Source organism: Sciurus carolinensis, chromosome 1 (assembly GCF_902686445.1).
Source record: "Sciurus carolinensis chromosome 1, mSciCar1.2, whole genome shotgun sequence".
Classification (NCBI taxonomy): Eukaryota; Metazoa; Chordata; class Mammalia; order Rodentia; family Sciuridae; genus Sciurus; species Sciurus carolinensis.
The window spans coordinates 93389620-93407756 of record NC_062213.1 but is presented as its reverse complement, the minus strand read 5'-3'; the positions used below and the strand labels follow the sequence as shown (position 1 = coordinate 93407756).

Sequence of the window (18137 nt, the reverse complement as noted above, 5' to 3'; positions counted from 1 at the left end):
GAGGTGCCAGGACTCCAGGAGAACTTAGCTGCCATTGTTTCCTGCAGGAAAGGAGTCCTGAAGAAACTTGGATGCCAGGCAGAAGAAGAAGCCTCAGCCAGGTGTAAATGCTTGAGTTCTCTTTCAGGGCAACACGGGGAGAATTAGCATTCTACAGTCCTACAACAGGCAGGGCTAAGGCCAGGGGGCAGTTTGAAGAAGTGTGTGGTGGGTACTTGGGGATGGGAAGGAGGCAGAGTAGGCATCTCATTGTGCTTCTGGTTTGTGTGCTGGGGTAAGTTGAGGAGTCTGTTTCTCATTAAGCACATTGGAGGGTTTCATCACTTACAGGAAAACCACCCGCTTATCTGAAATCTGACCTACTTCGGGTAGCAGCCAGACAGGGCTCCTGCATCCCACAGGGACACTCAGGCTGTACTTGTCCAAATCTTTGTATCCGGCCAGCCTTTAGCCAGGAGCATCAGCCCTTAACACATACCCACTGTCCACCGAGGCACTGTGGCCAGATCTGAGATCTGCCCCTGCCAGGTGTCAAAGGTGGGTCAGGTGGCTCAGCAGAGCACAAGAGTCTGAGGTCCTCTTGAGTCATGCTTGCCTTCCTGTGCCCAGCACACTGTAGATGTAGCCTTTCCTGTCTGAGCCGCCATGTTCCTGGGATTCAGAAGTTTAACTTCTCATTTTAGGAGCTGCACCAAGATGTGGCAGGAAGTGTTCTTTGGGTTGGGCTGGAGGGACATGGGAAGAGAAAGTTCCAGTGTCTTGGGGATGGGCAGAATCAGACCAGATAACTTTAAGGGTCTCTTGCCTCCCACATCTGTTTTTTTGAAATCATGGCCTCACATATGCTAAGCAAGCACCCTGCTGCTGAGCAACATACCTTATAACCTTAATCTTTTTAAAATATATTTTTTAGTTGTATATGGACATGGTACTTTTATTTTTATGTGGTGCTGAGGATCGAACTCGGTTCCTCACATGTAGCAAGTGCTCTACCACTGAGCTACAACTCCAGCCCCATTATATATTTTTAAAGCCACTTTTTCATCCTACCAAAGTTGGCATTTTATTTGATGGTTGGAATTTTCTGGTCAAAGAGAAATGCTCGCAGTATAGAAAATGACCAGACTTCATTGGCAGGCCTTCTGGAGGTAGTAACCTGAGTTGTGATAAGTAGGAAAGAAGATAGGGGTGAGAGAAATAAGCAATAGGACTGATCCTTGGATAAAACTGTCTTGGCAGCAACAGCCATAGGGCTGAAGGAGACAGGTCTGAAGGTGTTGGTTAGAAATGGATCCATACAGTCTGGAAGATGTTGGAAGAACTGAGCCCAAGCAAGGAATGTTGCATTGACCAGGAAGCAGAGCTCAGGAAGCTGAGGCCCACAAGGATCAGACTTGCAAGTGGTGGCGACAGCAAAGTTGTCCCATGGAGGGTGTTTCCGTATCTCTGCAGTGTTGCTGGCTCCTGGGCAGGGACCCAGCCGGGTCTTCACCCCAGCTGGCATGTTGAGCAGAATGTGATGTGCTGCGGAATGGGGACAACTGAGTTTACATGCTCACAGTTTCTCAATTCCCCTGTCCGCCAGTGACCCCCAGAGTTACAGGTCACCTTACTGAAATATTCTGCATTAACTAAAGGAGAAGATGGAATGAAAGGGGCAGCCTGGGCGAGACAGGAGCAGGAAAAAGTACTGAGAGCTATCATGGTCAACCATGGTGCCGAAGGGGCCAGCTGAATCTGGAGGACAAAATGACTGGGCAGTGGGAACAATGAACTTGGCTCACAGCAAGGCCTTCCACATGCTCTGGGGATGAGAGGCCATCCCGCATATCTAAGAGTGGGCTGATCTACAGAGGACCTGTGAGGTAGGAGAGATGTAATGGCTCTGGCAAGATTGAGTCAGCTGAGAAATGCCCTTCTCCTCCTAGCATTAGTGATGTCTGATAGGACGGGGAACTTGCTCAGCACAATCACCCTGGTTCCCTTTTCCTGTACAAGTTATTCAACTTCTCCTTCATCGTGAGGTCTCACCACAACCCCAGGCCTCAGCTTGGGAGTAAAGTCAGTTGTGACAGGGAGAGTTGTTCACTGTGGAGCCCTCTGTAGGACTGGGGCCTTATCCTTTTGCCTGCAAGGAACCTTATGTTATCAGAACACTGGTTTGTAATGACTATCTGGGCACTGGGCCTGAATGCCTCCAGCTCTCTGTCACCTCCCATCTCTAGAACTTGGTTTCTTCTTTAGTTGAACCCAAACTCCCATCATGAAGGCTCTCTGAAGTTCCTTCTGTCCCCAGCAGGCCTCTTCTCAGAGCCCTTCACTTGCATGGTCCCATCTGTGCAACTGAGGCATGATCTCCATTTCACAAGGAGTGTGGTGACAGTGGCATAGAAAAAGGGCTCCCCTGCCAGGGTCTGCACAGCATCACAACAAGCTCTTGATGACTTTCCATCATTCGAATTCTCCTGCTACCCCTCACTGTGGAAGGAAGGGAAAGTGAGGAGGACATCCCAGGTCCCACCATGCTCATCCAGCAGAAACATCAAGAGGGCCACTAGGTGTCTCTGGCTCTTCCCCACACCTGCCCATTGTTATATCCTGAAGTCTGGGGAAGTCTTCTGTTTTCTGATCTGTCTTGCCTAATGTGTGAGAGGCCCTGGGTTCAATCCCCAGGACCACTGACCTCTTCCCTGTACCTCCTAACCCTCCAGCCCCAGGCATGTGGCACACACCTATAATCCTAGAGGTTGAGACAGGAGCAGCTCAAGTTTGAGGTCAGCCTTAGTTTAGCAAGGCTCTGTCTTAAAATAAAAAGGGCTGGGTATGGTGGCACACACTTGTAATTTCATTGGCCCTGAGGCTGAGGCAGGATGATTGAAAGTTCAAAGCCAGTCTCAGCAATTTAGTGAGATCCTGTTTCAAAATTTAAAGATATGAAAATATGAAAAAAGGGCTGGGGATGAAGCACAGTGGTAAGGCTCCCCTGAGTTCAATCCCCAGTACCAAAAAACAAACAAAGGGCTGGAGATATAGTTCAGTTCATAGAGGGCTTGCCTGTCAAACTCAGGGCCCTGGGTTCAATCCCAAGCACCGCAAAAAGGAAAAAAAATCAGCTACTCTTTTCTGCCCCTCCCCCTTTCACAAGGAATCAGCCAGGAGGCGACTCCCTAAATCTACACTGAGAGCTTTCTTGCACTTTCAGCCTCCTCGCCATCTCAGCAGAGCCATCTGCTCCCCACTCTCCTCCTCCTCTTGCTCAGGAGGGGTTCAGACCTACAGACAAAGGAAGTGGAACCCCAACTGTTGACTCAGCATTCCCATTTCTCCTTAAGCTGATTTGCACTGGAGTGGAAAGGAGGGGATTGGCTAGTCACTGGAGCTGGCGCCCTGGCCAGGCTGGGGGTGGTGTGGCAGCAGTGCCAAGGCCTAAGGAAGGTGACTGGAGAGAAGGGGCTGCAGGGTTACTGTGCTTCAGGCAGGCGCAGAGCCCCCGGCAGGAAGCAGGACTCTGATAGGCACTGACTGCAGAAACAGGTGTGCAAAACGGGCTGCACAGGGGGAAGGACCACAGCAGAACCTAGGCCCCAGTGGGGGCAGTCTCTGCTTTGAGCCCCTGGGACCATCCTGAGCAAACAGTTCTGCCTCAGAAAGCCAAGACAAAACTAATGCCCAGGGCTGGGGTCGTGGCTCAGTGGCAGAGCACTCGCCTAGCATGTGTGAGGCACTGGGTTCGAATCTCAGCACTGCGTATAAAAAATAAAAATAAAGGTCCATCAACAACTAAAAAAAAAAAAGTAAAAAAAAAAAAAAAAAAAAAAGGTTTCAAGCCTTAAACAACAACAACATCTAAAACCCAGGGCAGATGTTTCCAGGTGGTTGGAGCCGCAGAGTGAAGCTTTGCCCTGGAGCAGGAGGCTGGCCCTGAAGTAGGTTTGAGCAAAGAAATGGGGAAGCATCACAAAAAGAGCAGGGGAGCGGATGGGGTCCTAAGCCCAAGAGGCTCAGAAGACAAAAAAGCCCTGGAGCCATTTCAGGGGGTTGCCATCCTCTAAGGAATTCACACACATGCAGGGGCTTAGAAGGCAGCTTTCTCCCCAGTCCTGTGCTTTGCAGAGGGTCTGGGAAGGAGGTGAAGAAGCTACCCCTCAAAGGCTCTCTCCGTGCCCCTTTTCTTTTTCTTTCTATTTGTGTGTGTGTGTGTGTGTGTGTGTGTGTGTGTGTGTGTGTGTGTGTATGTGTGTGCTGGGGATTGAACTCAGGGCACTTTACCACTGAGTTACATCTCCAGTACTTTTTTTTATTTTGAGACAGGGTCTAAAGTTGCTAAGGATTTCCCTAAATTGCTGAGACTGACCTTGAACTTGCAATCCTCCTGCCTCAAGCCTTCTGAATCACTGGGATTACAGGCATGTGCCACTGCACCTGGCTTTGCACCTCTTCCCTTACTGGCACCCCCCCCCCCACCATCTTGGGCAGGGATACTTTGCAGAGAGAGGTCTGTAGCCTGTGCCCCGGGGTCTCCCACCTACAATCAGCAGACCTCATACTCTTGCCCAGGTGTCTTTCAACCCCCAGATCCCTGTGACCCCATAGCAATGGCAGTTCAACCACAATAAGAGAACGAGAAGAGAGACAGCAGGAGCCTGGAGAACTTGGATCCCTGTTGGGGGAGGTTGTTGGCGATGATTTATTAGCCAGACAAGAATCAACAAACAAGTTCTAACATCTGTTCTCACCAAACCATTCCTCAGACAACAGCAGCATTGGACTGGGGCCCAGACTCAAAGGCTCAGAGGGCCAAGGAAATTAGACTCCAGGAGGAGAAACCAGGGCAGGAGGAGCCAGAGGGCTCTGGTAGCACACTTTGCTGTCTTAGAGGATCACCAAGCATCAAGCCATTGGATTTCTGGGGACTCTCAGGAAGCAGCCAGTGTGTGTGTCCCTAAGAGGAGGCAGATTCCACATTTTGCTCCTCTGACTTCCAGAGTTTTTTTGGTGCGTGTGTGTATGGGAGGGCAGACCTGTTGGGGGACGGCTAACCAGGATCCAGAGGAGGGACCCAGCACTCAGACCCCCAGATGGTAGAAGTCTGGAAAAGTAGCCAGGTTTCCTATCTGAGGAAATCTCTGATGTTTCCTGTGGAGAAGAGTTAGAGGATATGGGGTAAGGAACAGAACCTGAACAGGGGAATCAGGAGGCCTGTGTTTTATCCTTGACCTTGGCGGAGTCACTATCCCTCTCTTTGTTTTCTTATCTGCACAGTGAGGGAGCTGGACTTGATCAGGAAGGGCAAATGAAACACTGCTCCTCTTCCCTCCAGCATCAGTAGCAGACATCACTAATCAATCATGGTGCTCTTTTCTGCTGAGTTCAGGTATGACCTTAGCATCCTCTCCAATGCAGCACTCTAGGCAGCCACGACCAATGGATTGGAGTTGGCATGCAAGATGACACCTCTTTGCCATTCTTGCAATAGATGAAGGCTGAGGTTCTTTCCAGTTTTGATCACCTTTATATACCATCCACATTTCCTGAGAAGGGCACCCAGCATGTGTGTGTGAAGGTCTCTGGACCTTCAATTTATCCCCAAGTTATCCCCCTCCAGCTCAGACTCACCACCTATTGAGGAGGCCCAAGGGGGAGCCACGCCTGTCCTCTGTCCTGAAGCACCTGTCTAGAGAGGTTGTGGGGAAGGGTGTGCCTCCAGGGCAGTGCAGGCTGCTGAGGCAGGGGAGGGCCTTGTCCAGCCCCAGAGTTCTCAGAGAGTGGCTGTGGACCACCTGGATTCTGCAGAGAGAATAGTCCTAGGTCACAACTCTACCCTCTGCCTCTTATCTGTGCCTAACAGACTTTGGCTTCCAGAGAGAGAATCTAAAATCCTGCTCATTCATTTAGCAATCGGGATATGAAACACAGAAGGGAGCAGTTTGCCGCAGGGTTGGCAGTGTGGAGTTTGAGGGACTGTGGGACACTGGAGAGTGGACCAGACCAGAGAGAAGTTTGGATGGTGACATGGACTGGTAATATCAGCTCCTGGACCACAGCAGTTGGGAGGGGTGTGGGTGGACGTGGGCAGGCACAAGGGCTGAGGGGGAGTCTGTGGCTCCAGCAGGGAGGCATGGTGGGCAAGCAGGGGATGGAGACAGAGGGGGAGGGTGGTACTGGCTAGTGGGTCTAACACATTGCATGACAATACCATAACATAGACAGGGACTTCAATGGGAAGGCCCTTCAAGAGGCAGGAGTGCTTGTGCCCCTCCTCTGAGCTCATCTGAGATGACACACAAGACTCAGGTGCCCTTCTCTAGGACGGCAGAGTGTGTCCGCCAGCTCCAGCTGCATCTGAGTGGGGCATGACAGACAACAGGGGCACAGACCAGCAGACCCGGGCTGGAAAAAGCTGAGGGAGACCCTAGCGGCCTCTACTTTCAAGTGAAGTAGTAGTGGGCGGGGCTTGGGAAAGGTGAAGCAAGCCAGTGACCCCGGGGAAAGGAGAGATGCTATTTTGGGGCTGGGAAAATGGTGTCAGGCAGCCTGGACTATTCTATCCCTCCCGTACTACCTCAGACCTCAACCTTTACTCTGACCCAGCATCCAGTCTTAACACCTTTTCCATCCTCCTCAAACTAGGTGCATAAAATCCTTGGACCTACTTTCTCCCTGCACCCTCATTTACCTGACCTCCTGGGACGGGCCTGGACTGGCACTTCCGGAGGACGGGATGCCCAGTGGACGCCATAGCTGACAGTCCTTCCACCTCAGCATAGATGTTGCTGGAGGCTTCCCCAGGGCTGCCCCGGCCCATGGCATAGAAGGCTATGGGCTCATCAGGCTCTTGATAGATAGGGTGGGTGGGTTTTGGGGGTGGGACTGGGCGGTGTCGCGGAGTGGGGCTTGTGTAGACTTCCGGAGGAAGTTGAGGCTTGGCGGGGATGGGAGGCTTGGTCTTGGGTGGCTGAGAGGGCTAGGAGAGAAGACGTGGTCAGTGAAGAGTCAGTGAGAGCAGCTGAGGTAGGGCCAGAACCGGAGCCTGACTCAGCCTGGTTCTCCTACCCTTTAGGCCCCTCCTCTTCCCCGTGGCTCCACCTCTCCCTTACTGGCTCCTCCCTCTCCGTCAAGCCTCCCTTCCTTCCACTGGCCCTCTAGTTCAAAACAGTACCTCTTTTGGCTCCCAAGTCCCCTCTTTATGCGTTAGGGCCGGAGCCTGCCCCTGTTTCATGATTGGGCTGTGCTGAGGGCTTGGATTCTGGCTTCTGCTTCCAGAGTCTGACTCTTCAGTCCTTAGGGAGAGCCCTGCGGGCTCAGGAGTCTGCTGGGAAAGGAGGAGGACTGAGGGACTTGATGCAGGAGGGAACAGGTGCCAGTGGGCAGGTGATTCAGGATGACCAAGTAATCTGGTCCAAGAGGAGGAGGGGGAAGGGGAAAGGAAGAGACATAGAAATTTGGCCTGGGCTGGATTCTCTGGGTGAGGAAGAGCAGATGGAGATGGCAAGGTGGCTAGGGGTCAGATGGAGGGGGATAAACTCTGGTCATTGGCTGTGTACAGCATCAGACTTAATTTCATCTGGAACATGGGACCAACCAATTTTCATTTGTGCTTGTAGTTCTAAAAATACAAGAATGTGAAGACTTTGTTTATTTTGTGGTACTGGGGTTTGAACCCGGGGATACTCTACCAGTAAGCTACATTCCCAGTTTGCTTTATTCATTCATTCATTCATTCATGATTCATTCATTCATTCATTCATTAGTACTGGGGAATGAACCCAGGTGTTTAACCACTGAGCCACATTCCCAGCCCTTTTTATTTTGAGACAGATTCTCACTAGAGTACTTGGGGCCTCACTAAGTTGCTGAGGCTGGTCTTGAGCTTTCAATCCTCTTTCTTCAGCTTCCTGAGTTGCTGGGATTACAGGCATGCACCACTATGCCTGGTCCCAGCTCTTTTTAGTTTTTATTTTGAAACAGGTTTTGCTTAGTTGCCCAGGTTCGTCTTGAATTTGTGATCCCCCTGCCTCATCTCCCCAGTTGCTGGGATCACAGGCATGTACTACTGCACCTGGCATAACTTTAAAGTCTTTAACTTCAAAATTATCAGGATGGGATGGATCTCCACGACATCTGTGCTTGTGTTTACTCTCTGCATGTGCAAGAAGCTTAATTTATGGAGATATAAGCTAAAATTTTTAGGGGCAGAAACTGCATGAAGAGAGATGAGCTTCACAGTGGGAAGGTCACGTCCCACAGTAGGTGTGCTTTTAGCTCAGCATTAACCCTAGCTTCATGAATGTTCTCCATGTGCCCTCTGCTTCTTGTAGGCTAAAGCCACAGGGACTTTCTCATGCTCCTGCAATCCACTGCCATCTTCCTGGCCTCCCCCTGCCACTGCCGCCTGTGAGGCTGGTGTGGTCTCTCAAGGACTCCTTCCTCCCACAGCACTCATTTTTCTGGAAGATGTGTGGGCGAGGGAGTCAAGATTGGGTCATTTGTCAGTAAGAGAAAGTGCCTGGTGCTGGTGTTTGGGCCTGGACTCTGGGTGAGTAGGAGCGCTGGCCTGAAGTCCTGGGTCGGGGCTCTGGGGCGTACCTGGCGGGCGAGCGGTTGGGTTAGCGTCTCCCCATAGGGGCTGAGTGGGCACTCTGTGTAGTGCCGCAGCAGGTCCTGCAGCCGTGCGTGGGCGCTGTCCTCGCCCAGCACCACGTGGCGCCCGTCCCTGAGCTGGGCCAGCAGGAAGTGGCGGCAGCAAGTTCGGCTCCTGGAGGGCGCCAATCAGGATCAGATTCGCCATTCCCTTTCCCTGGTCAGGGCCACCAGCCGTGACCCCCTACCCTCCCAGCTCCAGGGTCTCTAACCTTCAGCAATCCGAGGGCAGAGCAAAGAGCCCCCTTTGAGGAGGGGCTGTGTCAGCGCCGAGTCCCGCCCCGCGATTAGCCCGAAGCCCCGCCTCCACGTACCCGGGCGTGGCTCCGCGCTCACCTGTAAGTCAGCACGAATGTCACGGCGCTCTCACTGAACCGCACCAAGTAGCACCCCTGAGGCTGGGGCCCCAACAACCTCTCGGCCTCCCTGAGGGTGATGCAGAGAAGTGGCGTGACCTTGCCCTGACTCTTCTAGCCTCTCCTCCTGCTTCCCCGGCTCTCGTGAGGGATGCCCACCCACAAGCAAGGATGCTGAAGGCTAGCAGAGCGGTAGCGGGGTGATGCAGAGAGATAATGGGTCGCTGCTCTTCCACTGCGGGAACTGGGTGTGGTCAGGGGCCAACGGTCCCACTCAGGACACCCCCAACGCTGCTTCCTCCCAAGGCAGCCTGGAAGGGCTGCAGCTGCAGGAACGGGGATGGTAATTAGATTTCAAGAGTTAAGAAATCACAAACTGGACTGAAGAGACAAAAGAGGAGAAAAGTGGGCCTGAGAAATGGAGTCGGGGGATCTGCAAGGGTAGGAGTAAAGTGGACAGGAGAGAGTCAGATAAAAAGATGGAGGGAGGGAGAGAGGCAGAAAATACGAGGATTAGAGACCTCAGAGACAGGGGATAAGGCAATCTAAGAGGAGAAACAGGCTCAGTGAGGGCTGGGCTTGAGCCTCTCCAGTGAACTCCCTCAGGAGTGTGGTTTCAGTAAAAGGCCAGGGAAACTCCAGGAGCTGGAGTCTGGAGTCACAGCTTCAAACAGCATTTTTTTTTTTTTTTTTTTCCTTTCCTTGCAGCATTGGGGATTGAACCTAGAAGTGCTCTACCGATGAGTTTAATCCCCAGTCCTTTTTATTTTTTATTTTGAGACAGTATCTCACTAAGTGGCCCAACTGGCCTTGAGCTTGCAATCCTCCTGCCTCAGCCTCCTAAGTAGCTGGAATTTTTGGCCTGTGCCCCGACACTGGGTCTCAATCAACTTCTACCTGACCACAGGACTGGGACCTGCCACTGCTGCTCTCTGGGTCTGTTTCCTCCTCTGTGACTCACCTCCGGGTGATGAAGCCATGGAACCAGTCTGGTGCTGTCCCTTGTTGCAGGAGCCAGTGGGCCTGGGTCTTTTGGAACCAAGTAAGAATCTCTGCCTGCAGGGACAGGCTATCTTCCCCAGGCACCTCTTCAGCTTTCTCAGTATTCCCTGAGACAGAAGCAGTGTCTGGGGTCTGGAGAGATGCCTGGATAGGGGAAGAGTTCAAGGAGGTGAAAACCACCATGAGTAGTGGGCTATCCCACCTGACTCCAGCCAGACGATACCTTGTTATCTTCACACCCAACTGCACCTATTTTAGGGTATAACTGCCTAGAAAGCCCTTCTCAAGGTTATAACTTAAATTGCTTCTTCAGCTCCAGCTGTTTGGTTTCCAGAGACCCTCCTCTTACTTCCCCTGGGTCCTGCCTTTAATCTAGCAGTGGTGAGCTGTTAAATAGTGGGGCGAGAGCAGCCAGGTCTTCCAGATGGGCAGAAAGGAGATGATGCAGGAAGCCACCCCAGAGGACACAGTAGGAAGGGCTGAGCTGGCTCCCAGTCAAACTTCATGTCTGGGTGGGTGAGAAGGGCTAAGAGGTAGTGGGAATGTCCTGAGCAGAGGAAGGCACAGAGATGAGATATCTGCTTCTGGGACTTGGTGCACTGTAACCTGGTCGCCTATGAACTCAGACGGAGTGGCCCAGAGGCAGAGGAGCATCAAGGGGGCAAGTGCACAACTCAGCATGGGAAGGAGGTACTGCCCATCTCTTTCCCCTGGGGTGCCTCCAGCCCTGTTGACAGCCCCAGATCATTCATTCCTACTTTCTCTCTTGGCATCTTTTGCCATGTGCACATCCTCACCCTCGGGAGGGTGGGAGCAGATGAGGGGGTTCACTCCATCCCCCACATTCCCACTCACTGCTGCGTGGACAGCCAGAGTCCTGGAACTGGGCTGGGCCTCAACCTTCAGGGGCTGCAGTCTGGGCTCCTGGAGCAAGGCCAGGCTCTGGCAGCTCCTGCGTGTAAAATCCATGGTCTGGAAAGTGCTGAAGGTTGGAGCAGGGGCTTCGTGATCCCCTGTTGGCACAAAGAGGGCTGCTGGGGTTTCTCAAAAACCCTACACACCAGTCTCTCTCCCTCACACCAGGCCTCTGACGGGGACCTGTCTGACAGCACAGTCACGACAAGAGAAAGGCAGGAGGGACAGGAGCAGGGATTCCTCAGAGATTAGGAATAAGTAACCAAGGTGTCTCAGAGGGGATAATGGGGTGCCAGGGAGGAGGGGCTGGGAATTAGGCCTGCAAGTCCCACAGTGAGGCAGTTTTCCAGGCCAGGTGCCTCTCTGGACCAGGATCATCTGCGTGCCACCCCCATCCTCCTAATCTCTCCTTTCTCTTAAGAGAAAAGTCTCTCCTTTCTCCTAAGCACACTGTGACACCTTTGTCCTCTGGGATTGAGTGGACAGGAACCCTAGAGAGGAAGCAGGAGTTGTGGGTCCTTGGCCAATTGGCTCTGCCATTTCTGGCTTATATGGGCCCCTCACCCCAGAGGTGGGAACTCAGGCCCAGGAGAGCAGGCAGGAGTGGTGGGGGGTCTTGGTGTCCCCTCCCACCCACATTCTTAAACTTCACACTTACCTGGGGGGCATATCTGGGCCAGGGGGATCTCCATTGAAGATCCTGAGAAGGGCCCCAGAGCAGGGCGTGTGTATGTGCTCTCAAAAGGTATGCACACTCAGCAACTCATCTCTCCTCTTACCCTGGCCCCCAGGGACAGGAAGTGTCGCTTCACCCACAGCCTTAGCCCCAGCAGAATACCCACGTCATGGAAAGCCGTAAGATAATTGTCCCACCCCGGAAGCCAGGCAGTTGAAGGTGGTGTGGTATGGTGGTGGTGAGTATTTGTGTCATTCTGTGTTTAGGTGTAGGGAAATCCTTCCTGCTATTTGACCTTTATCCATTTTGATTCTTTCTCTGCTCCTTTACCCCCAAATAAGATCTAAGGCACCCAGAGCTTCTTAGAGATTCATACGCAAGATTATGCTTTGAGGAGAAATGAGGAGGGAGGCGATGGGTGGCAACAGGAAGGATGTTGGTCAGACTTCTGGAAGAACTTTTTGAGATCACATGAAATATATGAGGCAAGGAGTTAGGGAGGAGGGGGTCTGGCTTCCATCTTGAGCAGATAATGGAGCTGGATTAGAGCAAAAGCAGCCATTTTGGAGGAAGGAAGGAGAATTTCTCCAACAAGTAGGTCACTATTAGTATCAACAATATTGCAGTTATTGTTAATGATATGAGTGCTGAAATTACTGGGCTCAAGTCTTGGTTCAAGTGATTCTCTTCCCTTGGCCTACAGAGTAGCTGGAACTCAAGCATATGCCACCGTGCCCACCAACTTTATCATTTCCATCGCTAAGGGCTGAAAGTGTAGCTCAGTGGCAGAACACTTACCAAGCATGCATTAGATCCTGGGTTAAATTCCCAGCACTGGAAAGTAAGATTTCCTTTTGTAAGAATGAAAATGCTGGATTCAAAATCTGAGGTACAGCCGGGTCAAGTAGCACATGCCTGTAATCCCTGGACTCAGGAGGTTGAAGATGAAGCAGGAGGATCACAAGTTCTCCACCAGACTGGGAAACTTACTAAGAACTTGTCTCAAAATAAAATAAAATAAAATTCATAAACTGAGAAGGAGATAGGGAACATTATTCCCATTTCCCAGTAGGGCAAACTGAAGCTCAGAGAGATTAAATGCCTTGGCCAGGGTCTTTCAGTATCTCAAAGACTGGGACTAGAAACTGCGCTTCCTTTCACTAACTTCACAGTGACTTAGGCCAGAGGTACACACATTGTTCTTGGGGTCAGCAACCCAGAGAGGAGAAAGGACCTTTTCTCAAGATGTCAGGTAGAGAAGATGGGCAGGCGCTTATTAAAAGTTGTGGCAAATTGAGCTGGGCATGGTGGCATGTGCCTAGTGATCCTAGTGACTTGGGAGGCTAAGGCAGGAGAATTGCAAGTTCAAAACCAGCCTCAGCAACAGGGAGGCACTAAGCAACTCGGTGAGACCCTGTCTCTAAATAAAATACAAAATAGGGCTGGGGATGTGACTCAGTGGTTGAATGCCCCTGATATCCCCCCAAAAAATAAATTTAAAAAATTAAATAAAATATAACAAGGGCTCAGAGGTTAAGCAACCCTGAGTTCAATCCCTGGTACCCCATCCCCCCAAAAAAGTTGTGTCAAATTAATGGCATGGGTTTATGCTACGGGAGCTCCCTTCAAAGGGCCCTGATTTAGCTTGGACTGTGTGTATGCACAGGCCTGTGCACATCTGCACACGTGTGAAGAGGGTTGGGATGTCAGAAAAGGAAATTGAACTGAGTGGCAAACAATAAGTATGGTTGAAGAGCAGGGAAAGATGTTTCTAGAACAGGGACCAATATCAGAATGATGAGAGTGAGAAAAAGAAAAGTGCCACATATAGCCCAGTGGTAAAGACCTTGCCTAGAATGTTCAAGGCCCTGGGTTAAATTCCCAGCAACACACACACACACACACACACACACACACACACACACACACAGTGCTGCAGAACCTTGAGATGATCTGCAAAGAGCAATAGCTATGTGCTTGGCAGTCACTTTCACTTGAGTAAGATGACTTTTCTCAGAGAGAATGCAAGGTGAAATCACACCTTGGAGTAGTCCAGAGAAAGGAAAAAGGGGGTGGAGTTTATCTGTTTTGTTTTTTGCTTTCCAGGTTATCCCATAGGAACTGACCTCTGAGGCTGTGTCCTCTGCATTCCTTAGTGTCCACTCAGGAAACCAGATTCCATTGCCCATGAAATGGTGATGGTATTAATCAGAAAGGGAGGAGTGGGGCTGGGGATATAGCTCAGTTGGTAGTGTGCATGTCTTACAAGTACAAGGCCCTGCCTGGGTTCAATCCCCAGTACCACAAAAAAAAAAAAAAAAAAAAAAAAAAAAAAAAAAAGAAATGGAGGAGTGACTCAGAGAGATAGGCTCAACCTGGGGGGTGTGAAAACTATGCCTTCCAGGGACTTCAACTTGTACTCCATTCAGTTCTAGCTACAAAAAAAGGGGTGGGGCTCTAATAAAGGTGACAGTGAATTTGGATGCAGGCATCCCTTTTGGAAATAGAGTCAATGAAGAGATTCTAGCTGGGTATGGTGGGGCATGCCTGTGATCCCAGTTATGTGGGAGGCTGAGGCAGGAGGATTGCAAGTATGAGGCCAGCCTGGGCAATTTATCAAGACCCTGTCTCAAAAATAAAAACCAAGCAATCCTGGAAATGTAGAGGATGTAGCTCAGTGGTAGAGCACCCCTGGATTCAATCCCTAGTTCTGCAAAACAAAACAAACAAAAAAGATCCTAAGGGGAATATACAAATTTTGCATTCAACAACAAACCACCTCTTGAATTCTCTTATTCTCTCCAGTTTCCATACCACAGTATTAGTTTTAAATTTGTTCTATACAAAGACATTTCTAATTCTATTTTTTTTTTTTTTTCGTTTTAGAAATGCTTTACCACTGAACCACATCTCCAGTCCCTTTTTAAATATTTTATTTAGAGGCAGGGCCTCACTGAGTTGCTTAGGGTCTCACTAAGTTGCTGAGGCTGATTTTGAACTTGTGATCCTTCTGTCTCAGCTGCCTGAGCTGCTGGGATTACAAGCATGCACCACTGTGCCTGGTTCTAATTCTTAATTTATCCCCAAGAAGGACTCTATATTACTCAGTCAGTTACAAGGTTCCCATCAAGATGGTGGTCAAGTGTTTTTCTCAAAAACTCAGGCAAAAAGATTAGTGGGAAAAAGGTCCAATCCTCATAGTTGTAAGTGGGCCAGAAGCACTAATTGATGTTCATCTTTTCCTTCCTCCACTCCCATTCTAGACAACCCCACCTCCAGTTAGCACTTCATCTGGTCTGGGTTGTCTTCCAGGTAGGATGATCCAGACCTTCATTTCCAAAAGGTGTAGACCCCTAGTTACCCTGCCCTTGTTGGTTGTTGTAGCTACCCATTAACAATCATCACTGGGCACAAAAATACTAAGGGATGCCCCGGAGAGTTCCTGGGTTCAAGATGTTCTCCTCCCTGCTCCTACTGTGTGGCAGCCACCCTGGCTCCTCAAGGTCACCATGACTGATCATCCTACCCAGCACTAGAATTTTCTTCTTTTGCCTGTTGGTCTACCACATGAGGATCCCAAAGCAGATAGGTGGTTCTTTCAGTTACTAGCATAATAGAGTTACTGTTGTGTCAACTGGTAGAAGTCTTTTCTTCTGTTAACCAGGATCCTCTAGTCTAGAAGACCCCAAGGTTATGGTGAAAGGGAGCACAAATTCACAAATACACTAGATGTGATAGCGAGAGGAATTGTTCCAAATTCCAGGCCTTGGTACCTTGTGTGGGTCCTCTCTGCCATGACCAGTGTGGAGGAGAAAAGGGTTAACTACTGGAGGAGGATGTTGGCAGTTTTTCTATCTATTACCCAAAAAACTTACTTACTCAATGAACACACAGAGCCAATACTCTTTTTATGAGAGGGGTCGTGATGAGTCTGGCCATACCAGCTCTGGCCTCTTACGACAACTAGCCCAACTCTCCTTTATTTATAATATACAGGTAAAGGGGGCATGAACTGGGAGGAGTTTCTTCTGTGATGGACAGGATAGGGTGGAGTTAGGGGAGCCATCCTCTTAGGGGGAAAATTCCAGAAGGAGACAGGGAACCACTTCCATGCAGCACCACATACTTCCTGGCAGAAGCCAGGCCTCTGCATCCCATGGCTCAACCTAGTCTGATTCTGCTAAATAAGGAAGACTTCCCTTAGTACCTAGATCTGTTTATTCTGATTCTAGGGGACACCATACCATATTGAAAGCATTAGTTTTAACCTAAGCCCATCCTGGAGGAGACAGCTCCAACCTTACAAAGGGTTGTTCCCCAGATGGTACCTTCTGAGTCTTTTCAGGTCATTCCATCATTCTATAACCTGAGTGATTTGGGGTAATGTGGTAAGACTGGAAAACCCTGTGATCATGAGCCTGCTGCGGTGCCTCTTTGCTGTTAAACAGGTCCCTTGGTCTGAAGCACTGTGAAATGGGGTACCATATTGAGAGATCAAGCATTCTGTAAGCACCTGGGTGGTGGTGTGGAGTTTATAATAATTCTGGTAATGGCAAATCACTCTCCTCTTAAAAGGGAAAGGGAGGGGCTGGGGAGATAGCTCAGTTGGTAGAGTGCTTGCCTTGTAAGCACAAGGCCCTGGGTTCGATCCCCAGCACCCCCCAAAAAAAAAAAAAAAAAAAAGGGAAAGGGATCTGAGATCTTCAGTCTGCCACCACTAAGGAATAGTGCCAGGCATATGGTTCAGTGTTTACCTCTGCAGTGGGAAGGTTGGGCACTACTCAGCTGCAGCTCTCAACCTCAGTGAGAAGACAACCATGATCAGGAGCCCATGCAAAGTTGCCTCTTGCCAGCAAGTTCACTTGGTTTATCAGCCCATTGTGCCAACACTGGGGTGACTGGTGGCTGAAGAGAGAGGTTGAGTTATTCTGCTCAACTAGTTGTTCATTGCCCTCTCTGTGATAGATGCTTTTTGGTGCATTAGTGTGACTGTACTTTGTGAGAACACTTCCCATAGGTTCACCTGTCAGGACTGGGATGGTGTGAGGTAAGTGATGGACCCAGGGTACAAACTCTAAGGAGGCACTCACTCTTGGGATCAGATGAATGCTCCTTAGTCCTAGCCCTGCCATATACTTACCACTCTCCCTGCCGTATACTTACCAGTATGACATATTGAGTGAGGTCATACTGCTTCTAGTGCCAACATATTATGCTTGTACATCTCCCAGTTGGTTATATAAAGTCCCCACCACCCCAGGAAGACATAAAAGTGGATTAAAAAAGAAGTGGTAGTGCAATAGAGGCAGGTGATTTGAGTGACCCCTGCTCTTGCATTTTAAGTCTGCGTTCTGGACCAGCTTAAACCCAGTCCAAAGTACCATTTCCATCACTTAGCGGACTACCGCTTTTCAAGTTCAACTTTATGGGGCTGAAGTTGTGACTCAGTGGTAGAGTGCCTAGCATGTTTGAGGCACTGGGTTCGATCCTCAGCACTGCATATAAACAAACGAATAGAATAAAGGTCCATCAAGTCCAACATTGTGACTCGGTGGCTTGTATGATACTTGGTTTTAGATGGGCAGCTCAAGTAATGGAAGCTTGTCCTCAATGGTTTTCAGAGCAAGTTTGCAACACCATGAAGGATCCCAAGATGGTTGCATGCAAACTTACTCTAAAAACCATTGACTGGGTAGCTTTTGGGAAGATCATTCCCCCAAACCAAAAAGCTGTTGCTAACTTCCTAAAGTCCTGGAATGAGACACTCACTTCCAGGTTGGCTACTCTGAGAAACCACCAGCTATTGACTGAGCTTACTACAAGGCCAATGTTGCCAAGGTAGGCTTGGTGGATCTCTTTGAAAAGATGTTTAATGCCCTGAAGGTTCCTATGCCAGAGGATAAATATACTGTGCAGGTGGATGTTGAAGAAAAGAAAGATGTAAAAAGTCGTGCTGAACTTGTGTCTCTCTCAAGGGCCAGGATTGAAGAATATGAGAAATAACTGGAGAAAATGAAGAACATAATTCCATTTGATTAGATGACCATTGAGGACTTGAATGAAATCTTCCCAGAAACCAAATTAGACAAGAAGTATCCCTATTTCCCTCACCAGTCCATTGAGAATTTATAAAAATTAAATGCAGGAGAAAGCTCTGCCCTTGTATTACAAACTTTGGACATTGAAAATAATAATTACATAGTTCTGGGGAAAAAAAAAAAAAAGGTGGCAGTTCAAGTTGAATAGTTACTTAGTGTCCACTGGTCAGGCATTCAATCTCTCTGTTGTAGCTGTTTTTGAGAGTACAATTCTTTGTCAGAGGACATGACTTTATTCCAGAATCCTAGGGCATGCTCTGCAATTCTTAATTGAGGTTCGCCAATACAGCACCCTTATCCACTGCAAGTATTTCTAGCACCACTGGGCATGCTAGATCACATGACCCAAGAGGCAGGGCAGCTTGAACACTCCCTGAACCTTCTCTGAGAGCACTTAAACTGGCAACTTTCTGGTTACTCCAAAACTGGATATTCTTAAGTGCAGCTTAC

General features: G+C 49.6%; 1 protein-coding gene, 1 non-coding gene and 1 pseudogene across 5 annotated transcripts; 2 read left to right on the top strand and 1 right to left on the bottom strand.

Moving 5' to 3' along the window:
- Positions 1-4661: 4661 nt before the first annotated feature.
- Sh2d2a (SH2 domain containing 2A) lies at positions 4662-11698 on the bottom strand. 4 transcript variants are annotated; one of them, XM_047559942.1, is made up of 9 exons: positions 11572-11698; positions 10854-11011; positions 9958-10142; positions 8977-9066; positions 8587-8755; positions 7160-7309; positions 6677-6964; positions 5617-5787; positions 4662-5531 (listed from the first exon to the last, which is right to left on the bottom strand). In XM_047559942.1, the coding sequence occupies exons 1-8, from the start codon at positions 11603-11605 to the stop codon at positions 5620-5622; spliced, it is 1242 nt and encodes a 413-aa protein (XP_047415898.1). In that variant the 5' UTR covers positions 11606-11698; the 3' UTR covers positions 4662-5531; positions 5617-5619. The 4 variants fall into 4 exon arrangements, with proteins under 4 accessions (XP_047415898.1, XP_047415904.1, XP_047415890.1 ...); XM_047559948.1 differs by having other exon boundaries at positions 4662-5136; XM_047559934.1 differs by having other exon boundaries at positions 4662-5787.
- A 4481-nt stretch (positions 11699-16179) lies between these two features.
- Positions 16180-16253, top strand: Trnat-ugu (transfer RNA threonine (anticodon UGU)). The gene has a single exon. It is a non-coding gene; the product is annotated as a tRNA-Thr (tRNA).
- Positions 16254-17242: 989 nt separating this feature from the next.
- Positions 17243-17721, top strand: LOC124972536 (ATP synthase subunit d, mitochondrial-like; annotated as a pseudogene).
- The last annotated feature ends 416 nt before the right edge of the window (positions 17722-18137 follow it).